The sequence below is a fragment of the Eulemur rufifrons genome, chromosome 8, assembly GCF_041146395.1.
Source record: "Eulemur rufifrons isolate Redbay chromosome 8, OSU_ERuf_1, whole genome shotgun sequence".
NCBI lineage: Eukaryota > Metazoa > Chordata > Mammalia > Primates > Lemuridae > Eulemur > Eulemur rufifrons.
In genome coordinates this window covers 7028904-7056527 of record NC_090990.1, presented here as the reverse complement: position 1 = coordinate 7056527, position 27624 = coordinate 7028904, and the positions used below count along the sequence as shown (strand labels likewise).

Sequence of the window (27624 nt, the reverse complement as noted above, 5' to 3'; positions counted from 1 at the left end):
ACCAACAGTAACAAACACCCATGCCCTCAACCCTTTGCTAACCCTTGTTAACAAATTTCAACAGTATGCCTCATTTGCTCCAGGTATTTTTTTAAAAATAAAACATTAGGTACCACTTTAGAAAAACGACAAAAAAACCCTTTCTCTTCTGTTCTCTCTCCCGTGGGAGAAATCACTAACCTGAAACTGTGCATCCTTCCTGCGTATTTATGTGTCCGTACTGTTCTATATTGCGCTTCATGTACATTCTACAGCTTCCTTTTTTCTCTCTCTCAACATTAGGATTTTGAGAATTAGCCATACTGATACATGCAGCTCCGGTTCATTCATTTTAACTTCTGTATAAAATTATATTGCAGGAACGTACCGATATTTTTCCATTCTCCCATTTGGTGATGCCGAGGTTTTGCTACCACAAAGCTGCAATGAACCCCTTTGTACATGTCTAAGGTCCGCATCTAGAAAAGGAATTTATGAGTCATAGAAATGTGCACTTTCCTATTTTTTTCCAGAGGTTTAGTGATCATTCGGTTTTCCTCTTCTGAGAATTCCTGTTCACATCCTTTGCTCACTTTTCTTTATTGGACTGTTTGGGTTTTTTCTTAATTTGCAGCAATTCTTCCTATATTCTGGATACTAATTATTTGACTCTTAAATGCATAGTAAATACTCTCTCCCAGGCTGTGGACTTGCTTTTTCATTTTATTTATTGTTTTGTTGTTGTTTGGAGTTTTTGTGTTTGTCTTTATAAATGAAATATTTATTTTGATGTGGTCATGTTTACTGATGCTTCTCCTAACAGTCTGCGCCTTCTGGAGTTTTATTTAAATCATTCCCTACTCTTGACATCATATAGTCTCTTAAAGTTGTTTTGCTTATTTACATCTTCAATCCATCTGGAATTTATTTATAGTGTGAAGCAAGAATTTAATTTTATACTTTTCCATATGGATAACCAACGTACATTTAAGAGGCAGGGTCTCGCTGTGTTGCCTGGGCTGGAGTGCAGTGGCTATTAACAGGTGCAATCACAGCACCCTGCAGCCTCAGACTCCTGGGCTTGAGCCATCCTCCTGCCTTGGCCTCCAGAATAGCTGAGGCCACAGGCGTGCAGCACCACGCCCAGCTCCAGCATCTTTTATTATATAATTTATCCCTTCCTCATTATAATTTATAACATTAACTCTGTCATTCACCAAATTACTACGTATGTGTGGACCAGTTTCTGCTTCTTTATTATTTTCCATTGGCCTAATGGGGTATTCTTGTACCACTATGACACAGTTTCAATGACTACATCTTAAATTTTGTCTTGACATCTAGTAGGTCAAGTCTACCTGCTTGTTATTCAAGACTGTCTTGATTACTTTTGGCCCTTTAGTCTTCTATATAAATTTAGAAAGAATTTGAGTTCCTCAGTAAGTTCTATTGGAATTTTGATCGGAATGATATTGAATTTATAGACCGCCTGGGGAGAACAGGCATCTTTGTGGCATTTGTGTCTTATCAACGATGAATGCCAGTATATCTCTATTTACTAAAGTCTTCCTTTTGTGTCCTGCAATGATAATTAAAAACCTGAAAGCTGAAGAGCTAACAACATCATGTTTACTGTTAAACCCATTTCTACACAAGAAAGAATCTTGGTGACCACTGCAGCCCAGGAACCATGAAAAGGATACATGCTTGTACCACTCCATATTTGAGTTTGGTGAAAAGTCGCACAAAAAAGTCCACAAAGAGACCCACCTGTGAAGAGCAAGAGATCAATCAGACAGCGTCATTCCCAGGTGTATTACAGGTGTGCTTCTCCTGAAAGCATCGCCTTCCCCCACTGCATTTACAGTGGCCGGTCAAGTGACCAACCAGCAACCTAAGAATGAGCTTTTTATTAGTCACTCTGACTTCTGAGATCCCTGCCCCAGCCTGGTCCCACCACCCCTCCAAAGAACAAAGGCAGAGGGTCCACCCAAGTTATGTGAAGCAAATTTAAACAAAGAGGGAAAAGGATGCAGAAAAAGATGTGAGACCAAGAAAGACCATTCCGTGGTTAAAGAATAACAAGAACCACTCAGTGCTTTCTGAAGGCAATTTCAAAACAATTCCAAAAATGTCTCCAGTGATTCTTAGCTGGATAAGCATATAACTTAAGATATTGCTTTAAAAGACAACATTCACTTAAGCGTATGTGGTTTTTGCATGTTTGTTAGCGCTTTGTATTTTACAAGTCATTATTTTGACTTATAACCATCTTATAGTCAGTGGTCACCTTGGATAGAGAAAACAACCTGTGTTCCACTATTCACTCTTTTAAGTGTTCAGGGCTTAAAGGAGAACTTGAAAGACTTCTAATTTTGTGGATTCAGGATCAAAGGCTTCATGCCTTTAACTCTGGCCTTCCCTCAAGCCAACACCCGGAGGCTTTTTAATACTGAAGTCAAAAGTGGCCACAGATCAAAGGACAAGAGAGTCAGAGTGCTATGTCATAAAGGCAGGTCTGCCTTCCTAAAATACAAGGGTGAGAGGTAAAGTTGCTTCAGGTTGAGTATCCCTGATCCAAAATGCTTGTGACTAGAAGTGTTTCGGATTTTGGAATATTCGCATCATACTGGTTGAACATCCCTAATCAGAAAATCCAAAATCTAAATCTTCTAATAAGCATTTCCATTGAGCATCATGTTGGCACTCAAATAGTTTCAGATTTTGGAGCACTGTGGATTTTCTGATTAGGAATACTCAACTTGTAGTATTAATGAATGGCAGTTCAGAGGAGTTTGATATGAAAGTAGCAGAAAAATTAACAACTAGATGGCTAATGACTATGCCTAATACAGGGGAATTTGCAATTACAAGTGTACACAGAAAAACAGACACTCTGATATTTCAATAAAACAATTAAATCAACCCAAGTTCCCCCCGCAATGTTATTCATCACAATATCATCAAAGAGACCTTCTGAATGCCATTAGTCTTACTTAGTGAGATGGTCTTTATTTGTGAATTTTACTACAGTAAAAATTGATACATGTCATCAAAATAAAAATCATGGTTGGCCCTTGTGGCTACATTATAGTACTACGTGTGTAAATTTCACAGGTGTACCATGCATAGTTAAGTATGAGGCTTGTAGCCAGTTCCAGAGAAAGGTGATCAGCAGGCTACTTCTGAGGAACAGACACGCCCCCATGCGAACACTGCGCTGATGGGAAGTCGGAGCTGACACGTATCATTCTGACCGACTGCCGACTTTCCCAGTTTCACTTCCTCAGGTTTAACAATGCTAGGTCAGCAGTTATGGTGCCAGACCTTTTGCTACCATCTCTGGCATGTTTCCAATCCTTCCTGGTCTGTGATTCACCTGTGAACTTGCTGAGCACAGGAACTTTGTTCATTCAGACATATCCCTCCACTCACAACTGCTGGCTCTACCTTCTAGAAAACATTAGCCATGTGCAGGGAGCAGCCCAGGACAGCACAAAAAATTCCCTGAGTGAGATCCGTGGTGTCCCACCGTGTTGACTCCCACACTATGCTAAATAAAGGCCATGATGCTCAGTCCATACTCACTACTTTGCTTTTTCCCTAGAGTAACCTCAACATCCACTATGTACTCTACGTAATACGTTATCTACCCAATAGAGATGTTATTAGGTAGATTATGGATTATGATCCATAATCATATCATAAAAGATAAGCCTTGACCAAAACTTTGAGTGCTTTAAGAGCACCAGAGTTGCATGTCTCATTTTCATTTCGCAAAGGGAAAGCAAGAGAAAAACTGTGCCAGGATTAATTTAAAAAAAAAAAAAAAGGAAAAAGGAAAATGTTGTCTTGGTTATGATGACGTGTGTTATAATGTCATGTTCTGACAACTGCCCAACGTTATTCGCCAGGCCAGGCTTTCCCTCTGGGCCCCCCAGCCCGCCAGGCCCCGCCTGCTCACCAGCCCAGTGCAGAGTCCAATGGCAAACACCACCATCCACTTCACCACCTCGAACCTTCGACCTTTCTGTTCACACAGGAAAACAATGATTCAGTTTGCTACAGGGTCATGTTGACATCAGGGAGGGAACACATCTTGGCCAACCAGTTTTAGACTAAATTCCACGTGGATAGAGAGCACCGTGTGTATCTCAGGAGCTTTACAACGCAAGAATGATGAACTCTACGGGGCTGGGCCATGTGTACTGACCGTGGGTGCTCTGGCTGGCAGGATGAAAGTCTAAGGAGCAGGTGCTAATACAGGCATACCTGGGAGGTATCGCGCGTTTGGTCCCACACCACCATAATAAAGCAAATATCACAATAAAGTGAGCTACACGAATTTTTTGGTTTCCCAGTGCATATAAAAGTTGTGTTTACATTATACTATAGTCTATTGTGTGCAATAGCATTATGTCTAAAACACAATGTACATATCTTAATTTAAAAAAATATTTTATTGTTAAAAAATACTGACACAGAGACAGGAAGTAAGCACACGCCACTGGAAAAATGACTTTTTGTTCAATGCAGGGTTGCCACAAACCTTCAATTTGTAAAAAATGCAGTATCTGTGAAATGCAATAAAGCAAAGTATGCCTGTATCTCATGAAAAGGTTAAAAAAAAAAACAAAAAACCCAAGGGGTTAAGGATACTTACTGGGGCATTTAGGGGAAGAAAAAAAAAAAAGCTGTCTTAACATCTATTCAGTCCCAAGAGATCAAGAACTGCAGGACTCACCTTGTTATCCATGGTCTCCAAAACTTCTAGATAAGGGTCATTGATACAGCGATCATAATCCAAACTCTGAAAGAGGCACATGTGAGTTAAAAAGTCACATCTAGGTAGGAATAATTGTCAAAACCTGGAAAGGGACAAAATTCTGGGTTCCTGCTATTCGACACTTGGATGCGCGGAGCAAGCCGCTTGTTAGAAATGCAGTGTCTCACACCTGCAGCATCAGAGTCTGCGCTTTTAACAAGATCCCACGTGACGCATAAGTACATTCAAGTCTGAGGAGCACTGCTTTGGGTTAATACTTCATGCTTTAGAAAAAATTTTAAACTACGTATTTTAAAACTTCCTGTTTCTGAAAAATATTTTAAGACCTTGCAGGTATCACCAGCCTTACCCAACTTACTCCATAGGATGTGAATAAAAGCTTCAATCAACCAGAACTGATTAATTAGAAAAGCAATTAATTATCTTTTGTAGTTAGCTTCTATGAAAATGAGGTTAGTCACAAGACAAACTAACAAGGAGACTATTTTTAAAAACAACTTCCAGTTTATGTTAGGAAGAGCCACAGACTTAGCCCATCTCCTGAGACTTGTCTAAAGCAGTGTTCTTTAAACCATGCTTCACAGAACACAGATACTCTGCAATTTGCAGGTATGCCACAATTAGAGAAATGATTCAAAGGAAATAATTTTATTTCTATGTCTTCTAAGAGGAGTGGCAGCCTGTGAACTAAGGAAAATGGTGTCCCAGGTGCTCTCTCCTCATAAGCTGTTCCTACCTCCGTCAGCTACTGCCCAAGGCAGACGTTGGCCAGGCAGCCACACTCCCAGGCAGTAGTTTCAAGTCAACCAAACACACACGTGATGTGTGATAATTTATTCCATTCATATGACTATGACTGCCCAGAGTAACTCCAAATTCCTTTTTTATGACTCCTGGAGTATCAACAGGTGACCGATTAATCAATCATCACACATCCAAATAGAGACTATGTAGCAATAATTATAGTAAGTCTACATGGATAGATATGGAAAATGTCCAAAAATTATTAAGAAAAAAAAGACTCAATTAAAAAATAAAAATAAAGCAAGTTGCAGAATAAAATGTATAATATAATCCCATTTTGACTGAACAAAATTAGGATTATTTGTCAGCATACACAATGCAAAAACACCTGGGAAAACATCTGTGAGTTGATGTTTTGGGAGATGTTTAGATCTGAGTATTGTTTGAAATTCTCATAGCACACATGGTGTGCTTTTTATATTTTAAAAAAATTATCTTTATTTTTATCTGATTAGGAAAAAAAAAAAAAACAAGGGGAGGAAAAAATACCTCTGCTGGGAAACTAGACTCATCCATAAGTGATTACAGACACACACACACATATACACACACGCACACTCACACTGCAGAGGCCAAGAGGACAAGCTCCCCCTCCACCCTCTGAAGGTCTGCCGAAAGTGAGCTGACAGAAGGCAGGCTCATAGGAGAAAAGGCAGGGATTGATTCACATGTACAGCACAGGGAACCACAGGAGAATGACCACCCGATGATCCAGTGAGGTCCAAATGCTTCTACACCCTTCTTCACAGGGGAAGGGGTCAAGGGGGTGCAGGAGTAAATGATTTTTAGGGGACAATGAAAGAACCAAGGAGGCGGACATCATCTTGTGATGATTCTCTTTGGAAACTGAATGGGACCAGAGAACAAGCCATGGTTTGGGAAAAAGTTCGTCTGGGATCTAGGTGTGGTGGTTGATTTTCAGTCTCTTCCTCTGTGAAGTGAGTTTTAATCTTCTCTGGTACATTAAATTTCGGGAAAGGGATCAAAGACAATTGTGTTCCTCTTTGGTGGGTCCAGTTTCTAGGTAGACAAAGAAACTTCAGAGAACGGTCTCATCCTGTACTTTGGGAGAGACAAAGTGTTGAAGGACAGGAAAGGGGGTCAGAAGGTCAGAGAGACCTTTTTTTTTTTTTTTTTTGAGACAGACTCTCGCTTTGTTGCCCGGGCTAGAGTGCCACGATGTCATCATAGCTCACAGCAACCTCAAACTCCTGGGCTCAAGTGATCCTCCCGCCTTAGCCCACGGAGTAGCTGGGACTACAGGTGCATGCCACCACGCCCGGCTAATTCTTTTCTACTGTTAGTAGAGATAGGGGCTCACTTGAACTCAGTCTGGTCTCAAACTCCTGACCTCAAGCGATGCTTCCACCTCAGCCTCCCAGAGTGCTAGGATTACAGGAGTGGGCCACCACACCCAGCCAGGTCAGAGAGACCTTGAGGCTGCTTCTTTAGTTCAGCCTGTCAACGCAACTTATTTCCAAGTATCATTTTCTTTCTTTCTTTTTTTTTTTTTCAGACAGAGTCTCGTTCTGTTGCCTGGGCTAGAGTGCCGTGGCATCAGCCTAGCTCACAGCAACCTCAAACTCCTGGGCTCAAGTGATCCTCCTGCCTCAGTCTCCCGAGTAGCTAGGATTACAGGTGCATGCCACCACACTCAGCTAATTTTTTTATTTTTAGTAGAGATGGGGGTCTCACTCTTGCTCAGGCTGGTCTTGAACTCCTGATCTCAAGCGATCCTTCCAGATCTTCCCACTTCAGCCTCCCAGAGTGCTAGGATTACAGGCATGAGCCACCTCGCCCAGCCCCAGGTATCATTTTCTGAGCCCCAACTGTATGTACATATGTATACATCCACACACACACTCTTTTTTTTAAAAAATCAATTAAGTGACATCACATTCTAGGAATAAACAGAAAAAAATTAAAATGTTGAAAACAATGAGGCCAGCTTGGTGGCTCCCGCCTATAATATCAGCACTTTGGAAGGCCAAGGCAAGAGGATCACTTGAGCCCAGGAGTTCAAGACCAGTTTGGGCAATATAGTGAGACCCTGTCTTAAAAAAACAACAACAACAACAAAAAAACACAAAAATATGAATATATCCAATATTCTTTTGTAATATTTTAAAATACATATTTGGTCTTTTTCTTTTTTAAGATGGAGTCTTCCTCTGTTGCCTGGGGTAGAGTGCAGTGGCATCATTGTAGCTCACTGCAGTCTCCAACTCCTGGGCTCAAGTGATCCTCCCACCTCAGCCTCCCAAGCAGCTGGGACTGTAGGCATGCGCCACCATGGCAGGCTAATTTTTGAAATTTTACTAGAGACAAGGTCTCATTATGTTGTCCAGGCTGGTCTTCAACTCCTGGCCTCAAGTAATCCTCCAGTCTTAGGCTCCCAAAGTGCTAGGATTATAGGTGTGAGCCACTGCAACCGACCTGGTCTTATTTATTTTTTTTTTTTTCCCAGACAGGGTCTGGCTCTGTTACCCAGGCTGGAGTGCAATGGTGCAATCATAGCTCATCACAGTCTGGAATTCCTGGGCTCAAGTGCTCCTCCTGCCTCAGCCTCCGGAGTAGCTAGAACTACAGGCGTGTGCCACTATGCCCAGCTAATTTTTACATTTTTTTTTACAGAAACAGGGTCTCACTATGTTGCCTAGGCTGATCTTGGACTCCTGGCCTTAAGCAATCCTCCCACCTCAACCTCCAAAAGTCTTGGGATTAGAGGCTCCCAGACTATATTTGGTCTTTGACCAGTCACCTGGCATCCAGGTCCTAAAACCCAGAGTGTCTTTTGTATGCTAATGAGATGACTCCTGGTTGAGGGACCCTAGACCACCTCAGAAGAGGGGCTGCTCCTCAGAAAGACCAAGGCAGGATTAAAGGAGTGAGACTTTTAGCCCCAACCCCCAACCTCGAGGGAGGGGAGAGGGGCTGAAGGTTAAACTGATCACCAATGACCAATGATGTAAATAATCGTGCCTACATAAGGAAGCTTCCATAAAAACCCAGGAGACAGGGTTCAGAGAGCTTCCAGACAGCTGAACACATGGAGGTTCCTAGAGGTTAGCATGCCTGGAGACGGCATGTAAGTTCTGTGCCCCTCCCCACATGCCTTGCCCTATGCATCTCTTCATCCAGCTATACCTCTGTATCCTTTATTCTATACTTTCTTAATAAATTGATAAATGTAAGTAACATGTTTCCCTGAGTTTTGTGAGTGCTCTAGCAAATTAATCAAACTCAAGGAGGGGGTCACAGAAACCCTCAATTTACAGCTGGCTGGTCAGAAGTACAGGTGACAACCTCCTACTTGCAACTAGCATTTGAAATGGTGACGGTCTTTGTGGGACCGAACCTTCAACTGGTGGGACCTGACGCTATCTCCAGGTAGGCAGCGCCAGAACTGCATTAGAGGACACCCAGCAGGTGTCCTCTGGGGAACTGCTTGCTGGGCATATGGGGAAAGCGTTGTGCGGAGTGGTGTGGGAGAGTAGAGGGGGAAACACTTGGTTTGTTCTTGTCTCTTGCCTTCATCTCAAGTATGTACAGAAATTACTGGTTTGTTAATTATTTGCCTGATGGTTTTGTGCAATAATGCTATGGCTCCGTAGACATTTAAAAGGTGTTTAGATGTCCAGAATAGGCAAATCCATAGAGACAGAAAGGAGATTAGTGGTTGCCTAGAGTCAGGGTGAAGGGAATGGGCAGTGACTGCTAACGGGTGCAGGGTTTTTCTTCAGGGTCATGAAAATGCTCTAAAATTGACTGGGGTGATGGCTGTAAAACTATGAATATACTTAAAAAAAACCCATTGAATTATACACTTTAAAGGAGTCAACTGTACAGTGCATGAATTATAACTCAATAAAACTGCTAAAAAGGGCATTTAGAAATAATCGCAACACCAGAATTTTTCCTTTTTTCAAAATTAATTTGTTGAATTTGACACTTTGTAAATAGGTCCCAGTGGAACATATGGCCTATTAAAACCAGATATTGCTATTTCTTCTTTGCTATGACTAATTTCTTTTTCTTTCTGCTGTATATGTTGCTCTTTGGTTTGGGGGACTAACACCTCTTTTTCTTAAATAATTTTTTTTTTTTCTTTTTGAGACAGAGTCCTCAAACTCTTGTAGCCTCAAACTCCTGGGGCCAAGCAATCCTCCAGTCTCAGCCTCCTGAGTAGCTGGGACTACAGGCATGCACCACCATGCCCGCCTAATTTTTTATATTTTTTTAACTAGAGGCGAGGTTGTGCTCTTGCTCAGGCTGGTCTCAAACTCCTGACCTCAAGTGATCCTTCCAGATCCTCCCACCTCGGCCTCCCAGAATGCTAGGATTACAGGCATGAGCCACTGTGCCCAGCCTTAAATAAAATTGTATAGGTGTCCTACAGGGCTGTTGCACACGGTTATGAGCAGAATGGTACCTGGCCATGAGAGAAAGCGGAGGTGACACAGTGCAAATTTAAGTGGGCAAGAGCACCATAGTGCTCACACAAAAAACACCTTCAAATGGCCATACGCTATGGGTGTTGCTATGGTCCAGAGGGGAAGGCCTTTAATTTTAAGTCTTCTTCTCTAATGGGTGCTTCTTTCTAACTCAAAGGAGCAATATAGGCTCTGTGACCTGCACAAAAGCATTACTGTTTATAATAGGACATCACACAGCTGGGAAGTTGTTATTATCTGGGAAGTTGTTATTATTCAAATCAACTATAATGAGAATGGATGTCAAAACGGGGATTCTAACATCTTGTAAATTTATAAAGAAAGTCAAGTATGTGCAATGAACTCTTCCTGAGGCAGGAAGGAGAAGGAGAACATTTTAGAAATATTTTCAACAGAAAGGTTTTTTTTCTAGTTGACCCTTAATAAATAAAATCCAAGCAGACTTTTTTTGATTAAGTGCCTAACTGAATTTGCTCTTACACAGGGCAAATGCTCTAAGAAGCTCATACTTGGAGATGGCTAATTGAGAAATATTAATGACTCGCATGAAAGTACATTAACCCACACAGTTTACATGAATATGCATATCAGCTAAAGGCCAACTGTACTACAAATGTAAGTGCAATTTAGCAGAAGGAGTGCAGGACCCTTGGTAATAACAGCAGGGTCTGTGGAGAAGCCTCAGTGAACTCCTGGAAGTAGGACGAAGGCCGCGAGACAGGCTCAGCCGTGCTAATACAGTCAGGAGGACACAACAGGGCTCAGTGAAAGAGTGCAAGGAGACAGCACAATATGGAACATCTTATACTAATTCCTGCAAACCTCCCAACTATGTACAAGGAAACAAATATTTAAGAAATAGGAGAAAATACAGCAGTGGATACAGTGCTTTGTGATTCATTAAAAGCAGTCCCGTTAGAGTAGCATATTAAACTGTACCACGGGGTACAACTGGCAAAATCCAGACAGTAGAAAATTCCAGCGTCCTAATTATGCTGTCAAATACAAGGGGTGAAAAAGATGAAGGAGGAATCTACAGATTAAAAGATATATCAAAATTTAAAAGAAATTTAAAAGATATATCAAATAAATGCAGTGGGAGGACCTTATTTGGAACCTGATTAAAACAAAGTTAAAATATATATGACATTTATAAGAAAACTAAAATATGGGTATTTGCTGTTAAGGTATTGTTATTTTTTTTTTTTAGATGTGATAATGGTATTGTGTTATGCTAACAAAAAAAGGCCTTATCCTCTGGATATGCATAGCAAATTATTTATGGGTGAAATGGTATGATATACAGAATTCCTCCAGAATAATATGGGAAGGAAGCAGATGATGAAAGCATAGACAAAACAAGGCTGGGCATGAGCTGAATGACTGTGGTAGCCGTGTGATGAGGACAGAGGGTTTTAGCAGACTATTCTGTCCATTTTTGTATATGTTTGATATTCTCCACAATAAAAGTTAAAAAAAAAAATCCATACTACACTACAAATCCTATAATTCCAGCACTTTGGGAGGCCAAGGAATGCTAGAACTGGAGAGTTCAAGACTAGCCTGGGTGAGACCCCTGTCTCTGAAAAAATTTTTTAAAAATTAGGTAGGCATGGTGGTATGCACCTGTAGTCCCCGCTACTCAGGAGGTTGAGGCAGGAAGATCGCTTTTGCCCAGGAGCTTGAGGTTGCAGTGAGCTATGATGACACCACTGCATTCTAGCCAGGACAACAGAGCAAGACTGTCTCAAAAAAAAAAAAAAATACTAATAAAAGGAGTAATAATATTAATAATAATTGTTAAGTGGAGGAGGAGCAGGACAGGTTAAAATAGTATAATTAGTAGACTCTCAATTTTGCTACTTAAGAAAAGCATGTCCATAAACATGCATTAGGATGTAGTAGGACATTAGTAAGGTGTGAATAGCCATCTTTTAATGAGTGGGGTTATAGGTTTTTCTCTACCTTCTTTTTGTATATGGTTTAAGAATTTTCTGTCACAACCATGGCTTGTTTTTGTCCTTTCAAAAGTCATAGAAAAGACATGAACTGGTTAAATGATAAAAAAATCAACCATTTTAAGTTCCACCCCAGCAGCGTTGGCCTCAGTAAAAACACACGTACTCTTAACAGTTCCATACTGGAAAGTGGGAACTACAATCAAGAACACTTCTGAGAGAAACTGCTTGGGCAGGAAGACAATCATCTGAAAACTAAGCTCTCTCTTCTAGAACAGAAGCAAGGCCCCCATAGCAAGTTATAAGCACACGCCTACGGGAAAATACACTGTCAGTGGCTTTCACTCTGGGTCTCCGTAAGTTGTAAAAGCAAACAGTTTAATGGCAAATACATATGCTGTCCAGGTTAAGGTGCCATAGATCTATAAAAGCATAAAGACATCAGACCTTGTTTTGGGTTTAAGGTGAGAAAAGGGCTTGTTAAACAGCTCCTTTCCCAGAAGAAAGTTGTCTCTTACCCTCTCACTCCCTGGGACAGAAGATCAAAGAGCATCACTGGTTGGAATCACAGTGCTTCCACCTGAAGTGACCAGGCCACTCACTACTTTAGTTACCCAAGATAGCATCTTAGCATCTCACCTCATAGTCTTTCCTAGGAAGGATCTCATCCTCCTCCTCCTGTGTTTCTCCAAGGATGGTCTAGAAAAACAGATCCATAGAGGGAGCCCTTTTTAGTGGCTAAGAGTGGAAGGAGGCAGAGGTATTTACTGAAATCAGTTGCTCACTTCCAAATCATCTGCAGCCATCATCAAATGAGAACAAGATGGCAAAAAAAACTCTTGGGGTGCCTGGGTGTGGTAGCTCACACCTATAACTCTAGCACTCTGGGAGGTCAAGGTAGGAGGATCGCTTGAGGGCAGGAGTTCAAGACCAGCCTGACCAAGAGCGAGACCCCATCTCTGCTAAAAATAGGAAAAATTAGCCTGGTGTAGGTAGTGGTGTGGGAGCTACTTGGGAGGCTGAGGCAAGAGGATTGCTTGAGCCCAGGAGTTTGAGGTTGCAGTGAGCTATGATGACGCCACTGCACTCTAGCCAGGGCAACAGAGTGAGAACTGTCTCAAAAAAAAAAAAAAAATAGCCCCCCTCCCCATCACTCTATGTCCCTTTACCCTGACTTAAGGAAAAAAAAAAAAAAAAAGAAGGGCTACGTGGGTGAGGATCTACAGTCATCCAGCTGAGCTCTTCTTTCTATTGGTACATTCTCCAAATAACCACTAGTCTTCAGGACACCTCAAAGATGTCTGATGCCAGCTCAAGGGGGGAAAAATTCACGTTCCATCTGACAATGCGATGAAATTGAAATCAGAAGGGACCTGTCAACTCTGGGGACACAACTCAAGTTTTCCCAGGGTGCTTTGCAGGGGGAAGCTGGATTGTCAGTGACCCAGAAAGGGTGAGGGATAGAGGGAACAAGGGCTGAAGAAACTACGCCAGCTGCATGATAAGCACGAAGTCCTGCGAAGGAGCTCATTCTGCAAAACGCTTGTTTCATTCAAAACTCTTTTCAGATGGAAATAAAATAAAATATGGATGGGATTAACTGAAGCTAGCCTGGATTCTCCCTCGGATTCCACAGGATTTATAAGAAAAGACCCCAGACGGGCATGTGACGCAGCGCAGAGCCTTCCAGAACCCAGGCTGCAGTCCCCAGGCCCCACCCGCTGCCACCTGCAGGCCCAGCTCGGCCCGGCACCACCCCCAGCAACGCTGTTCGCAGTCCCATAGCAACCGCCCCCTCCCCAGCACTGCCCCGCCCGCTCCTCACCAGCTCCTCGGGGGTGCGGGTCTCGCGCTCGCCGCAGCAACTGCACAATTTGCAGCAGCAGCACATGGACCCCCTGCTTCCCGCCATCTTCCTCCTTCACTGCCACCGCGAACCCCTCTGCCAACCCCCTCCCACCGAGGATCGGCGCCTCACGTGACTGGCCCCGGGACGGTCACGTGGCCCTCTCGAGCTAAGGGATGGAGACAGGGAGTGGCTGCAGACGGGTGGGGCGAGGGTTTACGTCACAAGACGGTAAAGGCACAGCTTCCAACGAGACCTCCAGGCTCGGCCATGTTGGAGGCGGAGCTTCCTGTCGCCTGCTTGAGTGGTATCCGCCCTCTCGGCCCCCCCTGAGAAACCTGACACCTGCGCCACACTCCGCCCCCACGCGTCCCCACCGCTGTCCCACCGCTGCGACAGGCGAGCGAGCGTTCTGAGTCACCCGGTACCGGAGGGTGAGTGACGGCGATGCCTGGGATCGCCGGGGTGGGAGCCGGCTAACACTCATCCGGGGGCGGGCACTCGCTTGTGGGCGGGGATCGCTGGAGGCCGGCCCGCCCCTTTATTTGGGAGGGCTCCCGCCCCTCCGCGCACCCCTCGCGAGACTACAGTAACCGTTCCCCCCTGCCCCTCCGCGCAAGGCTGCCCGCCCCCCAGCGACCCCCAACTCTCTGACGAAGACTCACTTGCGGCCCCCTACCTGGACTGAGGGGCCGCGGAGATGAGGGGTCCTGAGCCTGGGGTGGAGATCCAGACGGCTGGACCGGTCTGGACCCGCGCCTGGCTGGTGTCCCAGTGACCTGGTGATTCAATTCCCGGCCCTCCGGGCACCCGAGCACCGAAAAGGCTTTTAAACCTGCTTCCCCAGCGAGCACCTGGAGACGGGCGGTGGGCCGCTGGCACTGCCGTCCCGGTGCCCACTGCGTCCCGCTGTGCACGGCTGTCCACCGGGACCCTTCCGGGAGGGTGGGCTTAATATCCTGGTGTTTGGCGCAGTCTAAGTAAGTGCTCAGTAAATGGCAGAGGGTTTTTTTGAGAACGCAGTGACAGCGCCTGGCCCCTTGGTGCCCAGCGAGTGTTGGCTGTTATTACTGTGTGCCAAGCACGGGGCGTACCACAGGCAGCATACGGGTCCTGGTTTCAGGGAACTGGTGGGCAGAGAGGGGAGACAAACATGTTAACCCACAGTTAAAACCCAGGGGGCTGTGGGAGCCCGGCTTAAAATGGATAAATGGTGGGTGTTGGTTAAGGGAAGGCTTGTAATAATACGGCACGTGTCTGGCACATACTAGGAATGCAGCGTTTTTGAAGAGCAGAGTTTGCAGGTGGTTCAGCCTCCTCCCCCGCTCTAGGGTTTGTTCCAGCAGGCAGTAGTGAGGCACTCCTCCAATGCAGGAGGAAGGCCAGCCAGCCTGCTGCTCTCACCATTGGCCCCTTCCTTGCTCCCCACCACCATCCTCACTGGGAATCTGGAGTTTTCGGTCAGAATCAAAACGAGTATCCTAGTAGGAGAAAGCGTTGGCACAAGGGTTCTTAGTCGGGAATCTGTGCCTTGACCTTGGATGCAGCCCTGTGTATTCTGTGTTCTGTGCGCTCGTGTATGTTTCAGGGGAGAGAAGCAGTGATTTCAGCTGATTCTCAAAAAGAGTCTAGAACCCCAGATGGTTAAGTCCACCGGTCTAATGGTGGACTTTTCCTGAAAGGAATGAACCTGACCTGGTCATTCCTTTGTTGCACCATGTCACCACACATTGATTTTGACTCCTGTGCACTTGCCATTGCTGTGCAAGAGTAGTGTTTTGTTTCATTTTTAAGTATTTGTCTTATTTCCTCCACCAAACTGCCAAATGGCCCTGTGCACTCTGTTGGCCTGCCTGTGGTTGCCATGGTGACTCTGCAGTCACCATGATTTCCTTTTTTTTTTTTTTTTTTTTTTTTGAGACAGAGTCTCGTTCTGTTGCCCAGGCTAGAATGCCATGGCGTCAGCCTAGCTCACAGCAACCTCAAACTCCTGGTCTCAAGTGATCCTCCTGCCTCAGCCTCCCGAGTAGCTAGGATTATAGGCGCACGCCACCACACCCAGCTAATTTTTTTATTTTTAGTAGAGATGGGGGTCTCACTCTTGCTCAGGCTGCTCTCAAACTGCTGCCCTCAAGGGATCCTCCCGCCTCAGCCTCCCAGAGTGCTAGGATTACAGGCGTGAGTCACCAAGGCCGGCCAATTCTTTTTTTTTTTTTTTTTTTAAGAGATAGATCTGTCTGTGTTGCCAAGGCTGGGCTTGAACTCCTGGATTCAAGTGATCCTCCCGCCTCAGCCTCTGGAGGTCACCATGATTTCTGTGATGTGTATAAGGAGAGCGGGCTGCAAGGCTGGCACAGATGGGTCAGCCTTTGTTCTGAGTTGGACATGAATTCGTGCCTTTGCTGAACTTGGATCTGGCTACTTTTGGAACACAGCCAGTTTCAAGTTCTAACCCACAACACAGTCTTTTTGGAGTAGGATGAACTCAGAAGAAATCTGACTGCAAAGTTAAACTCTCACCCCTTCTTTCCTGCACACAAACTGTTCCAAGTAACAGGAGATGTCCAGGCAGGGCCAGCCAGAGCGAGCTATTCCTTCTTTGGAGAGTGACCCAGTGGCCGTGAACGTCTGTTGGCCTCATCTCCACCAACCCCTGGAGACTCAGCCCTGGTCCTCCTCCTTCCATCTGCCGCCTCCGACTAGAGCCCCAGCCCTCCCTCCTCTGCCAGGAAACCTTGCCCCCGCCCCCTTGCTCCGCTCAAGGCTCTTCCTTTGTCAAAGCTCCACCCAGTCGTACACACCCGCTGGGGAAGGTTCCTCTGTTCCCTCCCCACTCACTCTGGGGCTGAGCTGACAGAGATGGACCATCGAAAAGCCAAGGTCCTCCCAGCTGTGCACCACTGCCCCTCCCTAGGAATGCGGGCCTCCGAGGCCGGCAGCATGAGATTCTCTGTGCCACCTTCCATCAGGTAGCTGTCACTGAGGATTCATGGACAGGAGGAGCATGTTTCGGTGCTGGGTGGGGGCTACCTCGCATGCAAGGAGCCAGGAAGCAGTGGAGGGCAAGGCTTTGAGTGAGGCAGCACAGACAGCTGTGCAGCGTGGAGCCACTGGGCGGGGGCAGTGTCACCTTCCCCTTACTGGCCTTCCTGCGTGGAAATGCAGCGTCTCTCACTCGAACCTGCTACTCAGGTGCCTCAATGTGCCTGGGGCTTGGCTGCCTGCCCCCTGATGCCCCCTGCCCCACCCCGTGCAGCAGGAACCCGGCCATGCTGAATGAGGCCAGAGGGAGTGGCGGCCTCAACCCCCGCTCAGAGGGCAGCAGCAGTGGCAGCGAGAATTCCAAAGATAGTTCAAGATGTTCCACGCCGGGCCTGGACCCCGAGCGGCATGAGAAACTCCGGGAGAAGATGAGGCGGAGGATAGAATCTGGTGACAAGTGGTTCTCCTTGGAATTCTTCCCTCCTCGAACTGCTCAAGGAGCTGTCAATCTCATCTCTAGGTAAACTGATGCTAGTTGCGGTGGGGAAGGGGTGACAGGGAAGTGAACTGTCAGCCCTGCAGCTGCGCGGCACTTTAACCCGGTAGGAAAAGCAGCCGGAGGAGGGCAGGCAGGAGAAGGCTGAGCAGGTCATTTGATCTGCAGCCTCTCAGTTGTTTGTAAGAGTCCCTCTGCAGCATTGAGTATTTTTAGACACACTCTTCAATGGTTAAAAATGTTGATTCTCTCAAACTGTATTCTTTGGCGGAACTTGGGGCTGGATCACGAGTACATTTAGGAAGTCACAAAGCAGGGAGAATGTTAGAGAATGTTTTCAGCAAGTTAGGAATTTGGATTATGCCTCTTGAAATCTAAAAATGCCAACTGAATTATGTTAACACTGCAGTTCCTGTTTAAAAGTTTATACGTTTTACTGTTTGTACTTCTCATGTGTGGCTCCCAAGGTTTTGAAGTTTAAAGGCACAAGGATGTTTACACTGTGTAACTTGTAACAAAAGTACTCATGCCCATCCAGGCTTTTGAGTCTCGTTCAGGAACTTGGCGCTGGGCTGCTGCCGAGGCTGGGAGGCAGCACGGGAGGCATTTGTGTCTGCTGCCCGTCTCTTTCCTGTTCCTGGAATGAGGCTGTGCTTGGCAGTCTGAGGATTTCCCTAACCCTTGACCATTAAGATGTCTTAGCTCACCCGAGATAATAAATGTGCAAGCACTGTGAAAAGTCTGCAGTGCTGCTCTCGCCCCAAGTGGTGGGATGGCTGCTACCAGTATTTATTATCTCTGTAACAATAGTGGCCGTAATGGCACCTCCCTTGCACTGAGTCTTCACTGTGTGTGTACCAGGCACCGTCCTAAGTGCTGTGGAGCCAGCTATCATCATGTTCTCATGGTAGCGGTGTGGAGTAGGTACTGATATCTGCCACATTTTATACGTGAGGAAACTGAGCTCAGAGAGACTAATTTACCCAAGATTGCATAGCTTAAGTAGCCAAGCCGGGATATGAAGGCAGGTGGGTTTGACTCCAGCTTCCACGTTATGCTTTTCTAACTCCTGGGCCCCCTGGGAAGGTGCTGAGGGATGGTGTTTCCCCTGGAACCTCTCTTCAGAAAGAAATTCCCTACAGATTTGACCGGATGGCAGCAGGTGGCCCCCTCTTCATAGATGTGACCTGGCATCCCGCAGGGGACCCTGGCTCAGACAAGGAGACCTCTTCCATGATGATTGCCAGCACTGCCGTGAACTACTGTGGTCTGGAAACCATCCTGCACATGACCTGCTGCTGTCAGAGCCAGGAAGAGATCACGGGCCATCTGCACAAAGCCAAGCAGCTGGGCCTGAAGAACATCTTGGCGCTGAGGGGAGGTGTGGAGCCAGCACTCCCCTAGGCTCAGGGTTCTGGCTTTCCCCAAGGCCTCTCCTGTCCCTGGAGTGGTCCTTTGCTTTTCCTGGAGTCCCACCCTGAGCATGGTCCCATCCCTGCCAGTAGCATCGGGAGGCATCGTGGGTAGTGAGTCTACCATGCGCACCCACCGCACAGAGGGAGCCACCTCTTCCACCTCTTGACCGTGACGTGGGAGTTCAGTCGGGAATGCAGGCAGCGCCCGATAACCCTCGGCCCTGGCTACACACCTTCTTCATCGATTGCTGGCTGCACCCAGCGCTTGGCCCAACCAGAGTGCAGCTGGAGTGAGAATGGCTGGTTATGCCTCTGGTACCTGCTATCATCCGGCCACCCGAAAGTGGGAGGAGGGAGCCTGCTGGGTGGGATGCTGTGGCCCCGTGTTCCCCACCAGCAGCCCACTTCTCACTTGAGATGAGTAGCAAATTCTCCCAGGAGGCAAGAGCTCTGCAGCCAGGGGAGAGCGAGTGTGCCCAGGTGTAAGCAGGGAGGAGGTCCCAAATCCTCCAGGCTCAGTGAGGAGCAGAGCTGTGTCCTGTTCCCACCGCTAGCACAGGACCCACACGGAGTTGGCACTCAATAAATATTTGACAGGTGGGCTGCCCTCTTCCCTCCTGCTATTTACCAAGTGCTGTGCCAAACCTAAATAATATGAAGTCCCTGCCTTCCAGGAACTCACAGTCCCATTGTAGGCGTAGGTAGAGGAAACAAAAAGGCTCTTTGAAGGTTGGGCAAGACCCAGTGACTATGACCTCCACCAACCCTGCAGACCCCACCGGTGACCACTGGAAAGAGGAGGAAGGAGGCTTCAGCTACGCGGTGGACCTGGTGAAGCACATCCGAAATGAGTTTGGTGACTACTTTGACATCTGTGTGGCAGGTGAGTGGCTGGAGCATCCCGGTGGGGGCAACAGAGAGGGGAAGGACCGAGATGCCCAGAGAGCCTGCCAGAATCCCGTTAGGGACACAGCGATCGAGCGCACCCATGGGCCTGAGCCTGTGCTGGATGAGGGACGTGCACAAGGGGATTACCCAATGTCTTTGTTCTCCTTCCATCACACACTGCCCGTCCAGGCCTGCTGCCACCCCCTGAGTTTTTATTCTTCTACCTTGCCATGCTCGTAGCCTGCTTCCCAACCCTGTTCTTTTCTTTAAAACGGAAGATGGATATTTATTAAGATGACTCCAGGGGGCAGGGAACCCAAGGTCATGAAATAGCCTCAGACCTCACTAGGCACTGGAAGCTGTCAGAAACCCAGGCCCTGCCTCATTCTCTCTGGGGCCACAGGGTCCCCCATCTGTACTTCTTGCTGCATATCTGCTCCGTGCTTCTTCCGGCAGACCTGATGTCTACACTCCTCCACACACATGATGTGCCCGGTTCCAGCCAGTAGCCCTGACTGATTGACAAGTCTCAGTATCCATTCCAAATTCCAGGAGAGAGAATGAATGGGCCGGCTCAACTCTGGTTCCATTGGCTGCAGCCAGGAGGCCAGGTTCACCTGGCAGAAACGGATGGCATGGCCTTTCCTCCTACTCTCGATGCTGAAGCTGGGATTGGACCTTCACTTTCTCATACAGGGTTCGGGTATGGTGAGGCAGTGTGTGCCAGGGACATAGGAGGTCCCTAGATTGACTTGGCACATCTAGGAATGACAGTTATTCTCAAATTTGGGGGGGGAGTCGCATCATTTTTATATTAAAACAACCATCGGGGGCCAGGCGCAGTGGCTCATGCCTGTGATCCTAGCACTTTGGGAGGCCGAGGCGGGAGGATCACTTGAGGCCAGGAGTTTGAGACCAGCCTGAGCAAGAGTGAGACCCCTCTCTACAAAAAATTAAAAAATAAGCTGGAGGTGTTGCTACAAGCCTATAGTCCCAGCTGTTCAGGAGGCTGAGGGAGAAGGATCACTGGAGCCCAGGAGTTTGAGGCTTCAGTGAGCTATGATGATGCACTACTGCCTTGGCAACAGAATGTGACCCTGTCTCAAAAAAAAAAAAAAAAAAGGCTACATTATGCAGTAGTGTCTCAAGTGATCTGAATTAAAAAAAAAAAAAAAAGTGTAGCTTCAAGAATTAACTTGTGGGTGACTTTGGCCTTGTCCCCAGGCCCCCATCTGCATACCCACTCTTTTGTCGACAGGGTGTTTAAGTGTCTGGGAAGCACAGAGCAGGAGTCAGGAGCAGAACAGGCATTTCCCGCTGTGCAAATTGTCATCGCTGTGCCGGCCACGATCCAGTCAGTTAATTGCGGGTGTGCACATGTGCGCCAGTGATGGGTGCTAGGTGAGCAGGATTGAACCAGCAAAGCTGTGAGCTCACAGTTGCGGAATGGTTTTGTGCTTTGCTTGTCATAAAGTGGCCAACAGAGAAGGTCAGTGGATTGGAAAGCACCAAGATGGCCAAGGTAGAGAATATGGTAAACTGAGCAAAAGCCACATGTAATCACATGCTAGATTCGTTTGGCAATATTTAGGTGTTACAGCTATACGGTTTTAGCTATTAAAAAGCTCCTTTGTTTCTGAAATTCCTACTGGAAAAATACCTTTGTTATTGAAACTGTAAGATTCTGGTGCTTAATCCCCCATCCCCTTACCCCTTGAAATGATAGCTTTTATATCCATTTTTGATGACTCAGGGTTTCTTAAGAATGGAACTGCCTTATCACAGCAAAGCAGCTTGGCTTCCCAACCGCCCAGCTCTCGGGTCTGCGCCCTGCCTGGCCCAGGATCCCGCCCTGGGTTGGGCCAAGGAAGCCGGTGCTCTCCATGCAGTTCCATTAAGGCCTGTGGTCTTCCTGCCTTCCTGACCTAGCAAGGCTGCTAGTAAGTTTAGTCACTTAGGGGAGTCATAGCGTTCACAGAGCCAGTAAGGAGCCTAGAGGACATCTGCTCCCTGTACCCCCCACCAAGTTCTGGAATCCCAGCTTTGGCATCTCCACACATGGTCATCCGCTGCCCCAGTGTGTTGAGACCCCAGGGGCTCATGGTCTCGTGGGGTTGCTCGTCCAGCATCGGGCAGCTCTCTGGAATGGACGCGGGTTCTGCCGTCAGATGCAACACGGAACACGACTGCTAAGCGGCTGGGCTAGCATGGGTCCTTTCCCCATGACAGACCTCTGGACGTGGGAAAGGGGTTCCTGTGTCCTCTCCATTCCTTCCTTCAAGCAAGACATCACTTTCTTCAGTTCTTCCTCGTGTAACTGGGTTTCTAACTGTTCACTATCTCAGACCCCTGAGTAATTTTAATGTTACAAGAAAAACAATGTTTTAATGCAGCACCTAGAGTCAAGCCCAGTACCCTAGATGTTGCCTGACTGGTGCGAAACGCAGCATTTTCTCTTTCCCATGGCCGCCAAGTGCAGGCCTGATTTGCCTGGCTGGCTGAGGCAGGACAGCATGGGGAGTTTGCAGCAATCTACTCCCACTCTTGGGAGGGTGGCTGCCCTCTCTCAGGGATCGTCTCCAGGCTCAGGGCACATCATGTGTGAGCCCAGCCACCCACCGTTTCAGCTCTGTGCGTGCCGTGCTGCCGGCAGGTGTGAATCCAGAACCCTGAGACGGAGGACTCCCTGTCCCCAGGCTCTCTGGTCTCGTCATCATTCACCTGGAACAGGTGGAGGCCAGCCTCTCCTGATTGTCATCCTGTTGGCAGGTTACCCCAAAGGCCACCCTGAAGCAGAGAGCCTTGAGGCCGACCTGAAGTACTTGAAGGAGAAGGTGTCCGCCGGAGCCGATTTCATCATCACGCAGCTGTTCTTTGAGACCGACACGTTCCTACACTTCGTGAAGGCTTGCACCGACATGGGTGTCACCTGCCCCATCCTCCCGGGGATCTTTCCTATTCAGGTGAGGGGCCCAGGAGGGCTCATAGACCCCCTCGAAAGTGCTTCCCTGTTGCTTACTAGATTTCCAGTCCGACAGTGCCCCAGTCCCGCACCTCATTGCCTCGTCATCCGCCCGTGGCTGCCTCTGATTTTCCCAGAAAACAGCGTCAGTGTCTGTTGAGGGGCTTCTTGTACTTTCACCTCCTGACAAGTGTCACTAAAAGGGATTATATGTCTCATTATAAATTTGGTCAGATCAGTTTTTCCCAAACCTGGCTGTCATCAGAACCACTTGATAAGCTTTTACAGAAAATGGATTTCCAGGTCCCACCCCTCAAAGTTCTGGTTCAGTAAATCTGAGATGGGCCCTGGGCATTTGTATTTTACTTCCTGAGATTGATGGGTGATCCTGAAAATCGGTGAGGGTTGGGAACAACTGGGTTAGGTGACCACCGTGTTACCAGTGGACACACCTAGGGACTAAAAGGCTGGCTCAGTCCGATGCAGGAGTGCTCACGGGCCGCTGCTCTGCTCTGCGAGAGTGGGGAAAGCAAACGGCCCAGGCACACTCCTGCAATATGGTCTGACTTCCCTGGGTCCTGCGTGACGCTGCAATTGGCCAGGAGGCCTGGCGGAGGATGGACAGGGTGGGAGACAGGCTGGCAGCTGACCCCCACGGCCCCCGTGTGTCTTGGACAGGGCTACCACTCCCTCCGGCAGCTTGTGAAGCTGTCTAAGCTGGAGGTGCCACAGAAGATCAAGGACGTGATTGAGCCAATCAAAGACAATGATGCTGCCATCCGCAACTATGGCATCGAGCTGGCTGTGAGCCTGTGCCAGGAGCTTCTGGCCAGCGGCTTGGTGCCAGGCCTCCACTTCTACACCCTCAACCGAGAGATGGCCACCACGGAGGTGCTGAAGCGCTTGGGCATGTGGACTGAGGACCCCAGGTGAGAGCGGTGGCCCAGAGAGCCCCAGAGGAAAGTCCTTATGCATACCAGACATAGTGCTGGCCCTTAGGGGTGGCACAGGGGGATGCCTGTGCTGTGACTGGCTGGCCACACCAAGGGCTCCAGTCTCGGAGGGGGTCAGATGGAATGACCCAGGCTCCCTGGGGCTCCCTCTAGCCAGTCCCTTGTCTCTCTGTCTCCATCCTCGCCCAGGCGTCCCCTGCCCTGGGCTGTCAGTGCCCACCCCAAGCGCCGGGAGGAAGATGTACGTCCCATCTTCTGGGCCTCCAGGCCAAGGAGTTACATCTACCGCACCCAGGAGTGGGACGAGTTCCCCAACGGCCGCTGGTGAGGCCTGCAGACGTTCCTTGCAAACATATGCAAGTTCTTAGGAGGAAGGGGCAGAAGGAGTTTGCGTGCTTGTGGTCGAGCCCTGGGGTGGTCAGGGGCAGGATTTACAAGGCTGGCCTCCTGGGCCTGTGGCGACCGCTGCCCTCTGTCAGGAGCCCAAGGTCAGGAGTGTACCCTGACCTCCGGGTACCTCCTCTGTCAGGGGCAATTCTTCCTCTCCAGCCTTTGGGGAGCTGAAGGACTACTACCTCTTCTACCTGAAAAGCAAGTCCCCCAAGGAAGAGTTGCTGAAGATGTGGGGGGAGGAGCTGACCAGTGAAGAAAGTGTCTTTGAAGTCTTTGTCCACTACCTCTCGGGAGAGCCAAACCAGAACGGCCATAAAGTGAGTGGTCCTGGGCTGGGTCCCTGGTCCCATCCCCTGCCCTGACTCCAGCCGTGGGCCAGGCCGTGGGGCTGTAACTTCCCAGCCTGAGTCGCCTCCTCTCCGTGTTGTGCACGTGGCACCGCAGCCAAGGGAGGAGGGTGAGTTGGGAATTCTCCACCTGGAAGGGGCTTGTGGAGGCAAAGACAGGCTGGGTCTCTGACGGGGACCATGGGAGGCAAGGACCCAGGGTGTCAGAGCTGGCCGTCGCCCCAGCCCAGCTCACTCTATCCCGCAGGTGACTTGCCTGCCCTGGAATGATGAGCCCTTGGCGGCTGAGACCGGCCTGATGAAGGAGGAGCTGCTCCGAGTGAACCGGCAGGGCATCCTCACCATCAACTCGCAGCCCAACATCAACGGGAAGCCGTCCTCCGACCCCATCGTGGGCTGGGGCCCCAGTGGGGGCTACGTCTTCCAGAAGGTGTGGTCGGCATGCGTAGGGCCACCCCACCTTGGCCGGCACCCAGGGTTCCCCAGAGATTGGGTCAGAGCAGCGTTTCTCTCCCGGGCTCATAATTTGGAGTAACAATGGATCAGAGCAGACGGGAGTTTACACCCGGAATCAGACGGACCCGGGCAGGCAGGTTTTCTCTTCAGCACAATGAGATGTAACGCACATTCTGGGGCCGCAGCTATGCAAAGTGCCTGACACATGGGAAGAACTTAGGAAGCATTCACTAAACAGAGCTGTTGGCACTATACTGAGTTGACACCTTCCTCCTGGAGCTGCTGGACTAACAGCCCGTGGGCTCTGGACCGAGAAAGACCTGGGACTAAGTCCCAGCCCTGCCGCTTTCTGGCAAGGTGGCCGGGTGGAACCTGCTTTCCTCCTTGAGCCCGCCTTGCAGTATTATGAGCATGATAGCAAATCAATTTAAGTAAACCCAGCTTAACCCCCATAGGCACTGGTGCTAGAGGAGATGTCACTGTCATTGTCATCACCCAGTCACTGGAGAGGATAGACGTGTCGGACCTCTCCCATGCCTTACCTTGTCAAACTGGGTGTCTCTGCAGCTCCTGCAGTGGTTTCTCCGTGGAGCCGCCCCTGACGGACTGGGAGGTGGCAGACACCCTCACACCGTCCAGACTGAGACGCCCCTGCACCTGCTGCCTCCCCCTTTGCTTATGTGCTGGGCAGCTCCACGATTTGCACTTGATCTGTGTGGCCACCACTGGTCCTAGTGCCTTAGGTGCCCTGCTGTGTGTCTGTGAAAGGGTGTCTGGCAGGGAACTGGGGTTGACATGACAGGCGCCTGTCTCCCACAGGCCTACTTAGAGTTCTTCACTTCCCGAGAGACAACAGAAGCGCTCCTGCAAGTGCTGAAGAAGTACGAGCTGCGGGTTAATTACCACATTGTGGACGTGAAGGTAGGCGGCTCCCGGGAGCACACAGCGCTCAGCACGGCCAGAGCGCAGGCCCGGGGGCACACATTTATTCAGTCAGTGATCGCCCAGCACCTGGCCCTGGCCAGGCGTTGTGCAAGACACAGACAGACAAAACCGGGCCCTGCTCTCAAAGAGCACCCGGCCTAGTGAGGGAGACAAGTAAATGGACAATTGCCAGCCAGTGTGATAGGAAAGTCAGGCTCAGTGTGGTATGCTGTAGGATCCAGAGGAGGGACAGCTAACCTGGGTGGTTGGGGAAAGCTTTTTGGAGGGATCATGTGTGTTCTGAATCTTTAAGGACTGAGAGGAGTGGGCCAGCAGGGAGAAGGGCACTCCCAGGAAAGGGCAGGGGACATGCACAGGTCGAGCCACACACCTGCCGAGAAGCTGGGAAGGGTGGGGGACTGTTAAGCAGGGGCTCTTGATTGTCCTGCTTGGAATTCGGGTTTTCCCTAAGGGCGAGGGAGCCTTTCTCCAGCAGTGGAGTGGCCGGGTTCTGTTTTATTCTAGGCAGATCACCGTGGGCGGCTGCGCAAATGCTAGGGGCTGGGGAGGCCAGCGAAGACTCCCTTGTGGTAACCCAGGAAGGACCCGGCCTGGCAGCGGGCTGGACAAGAGGGAAAGATCAGAGTTGAATCAGCTGGATATGGGGCAGATGGGCGCACAGTGAGGAGAAAAGGAGCACCCAGGAGGACCTGTGGGTCCCCACCTGTGGGCCTAGAAGGCAGGGCAGTGGGGTCTCAGATAGAGAGTACTGAGTTGAGATGGTCCCTGAGGCTCTCCAGGCACGAGAGGACTGCAGCTGTCCTTGGCCCGGGTCTGCTCTTACCCCTGCCCTGTGCCCCCAGGGTGAAAACATCACCAATGCCCCGGAGCTACAGCCGAATGCCGTTACTTGGGGCATCTTCCCTGGGCGAGAGATCATCCAGCCCACGGTGGTGGATCCCATCAGCTTCATGTTCTGGAAGGTAAAGAAGCCAGGCGCCAGCCTGCCCCAGCCTGCCCCAGCCACCTTGAAAACCCCAGGCAGGAAGTCTGGCTGGGTCCCAAGTGTGTAGCTAAAGGCCACACCCCCAGGGCCCAGGACTCAGCCTCCAAGGCATGCCCTGCACTGACTCACCAGGGTCAGCGTGTGCACGTGGTGTTTGTTTCCCTGCTGGGGCAGGAAGTAGGCCTGTTCTATTCCTGGAAATGTCCTGCTGGGTAGCTCCGAGCCCTTGGAGTGCTGAGCACATGGAGCCTGACCCGAGGGCAGCCCTGCTAACCTTGCCCGTGTCTGTGTGTGTGTGTGTGTGTGTGTGCACGCGCGCTCGCTTGTGCAGGACGAGGCCTTCGCCCTGTGGATCGAGCAGTGGGGCAAGCTGTACGACGAGGAGTCCCCGTCCCGCATGATCATCCAGTACATCCACGACAACTACTTCCTGGTCAACCTGGTGGACAACGAGTTCCCGCTGGACAACTGCCTGTGGCAGGTGGTGGAAGATGCACTTGAGCTTCTCAACAGGCCCACCCAGAGTCAGAGGGAGGCGGAGGCTCCGTGACCCTGTGTCCTGACATCCTGAGCTGGGGGGTGCTCGTGTCCCACCTTCCTCCTTCCCAGTCCTGGTTCTCCCAGGAACCCCACTGTCCTTCGTTCCTCCCCGAGCCCTGGCCTGCACTGCCAGACGTGACGATGGCAGCTGGACTAGCGTGAGGCTCCCAGGCTCTGGCTGGACCTCAGTGGGCCCCACACAGGAGCCAGGTGCTCCCTGCACTAGCCAGGAGTGTGTGCTCTGTTGGTGGGTGCACCTGCACCTGCAGGGGACCACAGTGGGGGGCACACCACCCTCCCTGAGAAGGAGGGAGACTGTCTGTTGCCAGCTGAGCCCTTGAACCAAGGCAGCCTCCAGGAGCCAGCCTGGTACTCCCAGTGAACGTGCGCTTGGGGCCCATGTAATACAGGCAAAGCACACACGGGCAGCAGGCA

The 27624-nt window shown here is 49.1% G+C and overlaps 2 protein-coding genes across 5 annotated transcripts in view; one reads left to right on the top strand and one right to left on the bottom strand.

Moving 5' to 3' along the window:
- Positions 1-14199, bottom strand: part of CLCN6 (chloride voltage-gated channel 6) — a 32494-nt gene extending 18295 nt beyond the window's left edge. The window contains exons 1-5 of one of the 3 annotated variants that reach the window (XM_069479357.1): positions 13807-14199; positions 12621-12680; positions 4724-4789; positions 3944-4009; positions 1683-1749 (exon numbers count right to left, since the gene is read on the bottom strand). In XM_069479357.1, coding sequence (XP_069335458.1) covers positions 1683-1749; positions 3944-4009; positions 4724-4789; positions 12621-12680; positions 13807-13893 — 346 coding nt within the window. In that variant the 5' untranslated portion in view covers positions 13894-14199. The remainder of the gene's footprint in view (positions 1-1682; positions 1750-3943; positions 4010-4723; positions 4790-12620; positions 12681-13806) is intronic. The other 2 variants (XM_069479359.1, XM_069479358.1) reach the window with 2 other exon arrangements.
- Positions 14200-16642: 2443 nt separating this feature from the next.
- Positions 16643-27288, top strand: MTHFR (methylenetetrahydrofolate reductase). 2 transcript variants are annotated; one of them, XM_069479356.1, is made up of 12 exons: positions 16643-16796; positions 17087-17329; positions 18448-18686; positions 19493-19603; positions 22378-22571; positions 23249-23499; positions 23713-23847; positions 24053-24233; positions 24511-24693; positions 25539-25640; positions 26507-26626; positions 26981-27288. In XM_069479356.1, exons 1-12 carry the CDS (start codon positions 16687-16689, stop codon positions 27197-27199), a joined length of 2088 nt encoding a protein of 695 aa, XP_069335457.1. In that variant the 5' UTR covers positions 16643-16686; the 3' UTR covers positions 27200-27288. The 2 variants fall into 2 exon arrangements, with proteins under 2 accessions (XP_069335457.1, XP_069335456.1); XM_069479355.1 differs by having other exon boundaries at positions 17084-17329.
- Positions 27289-27624: the final 336 nt, after the last annotated feature.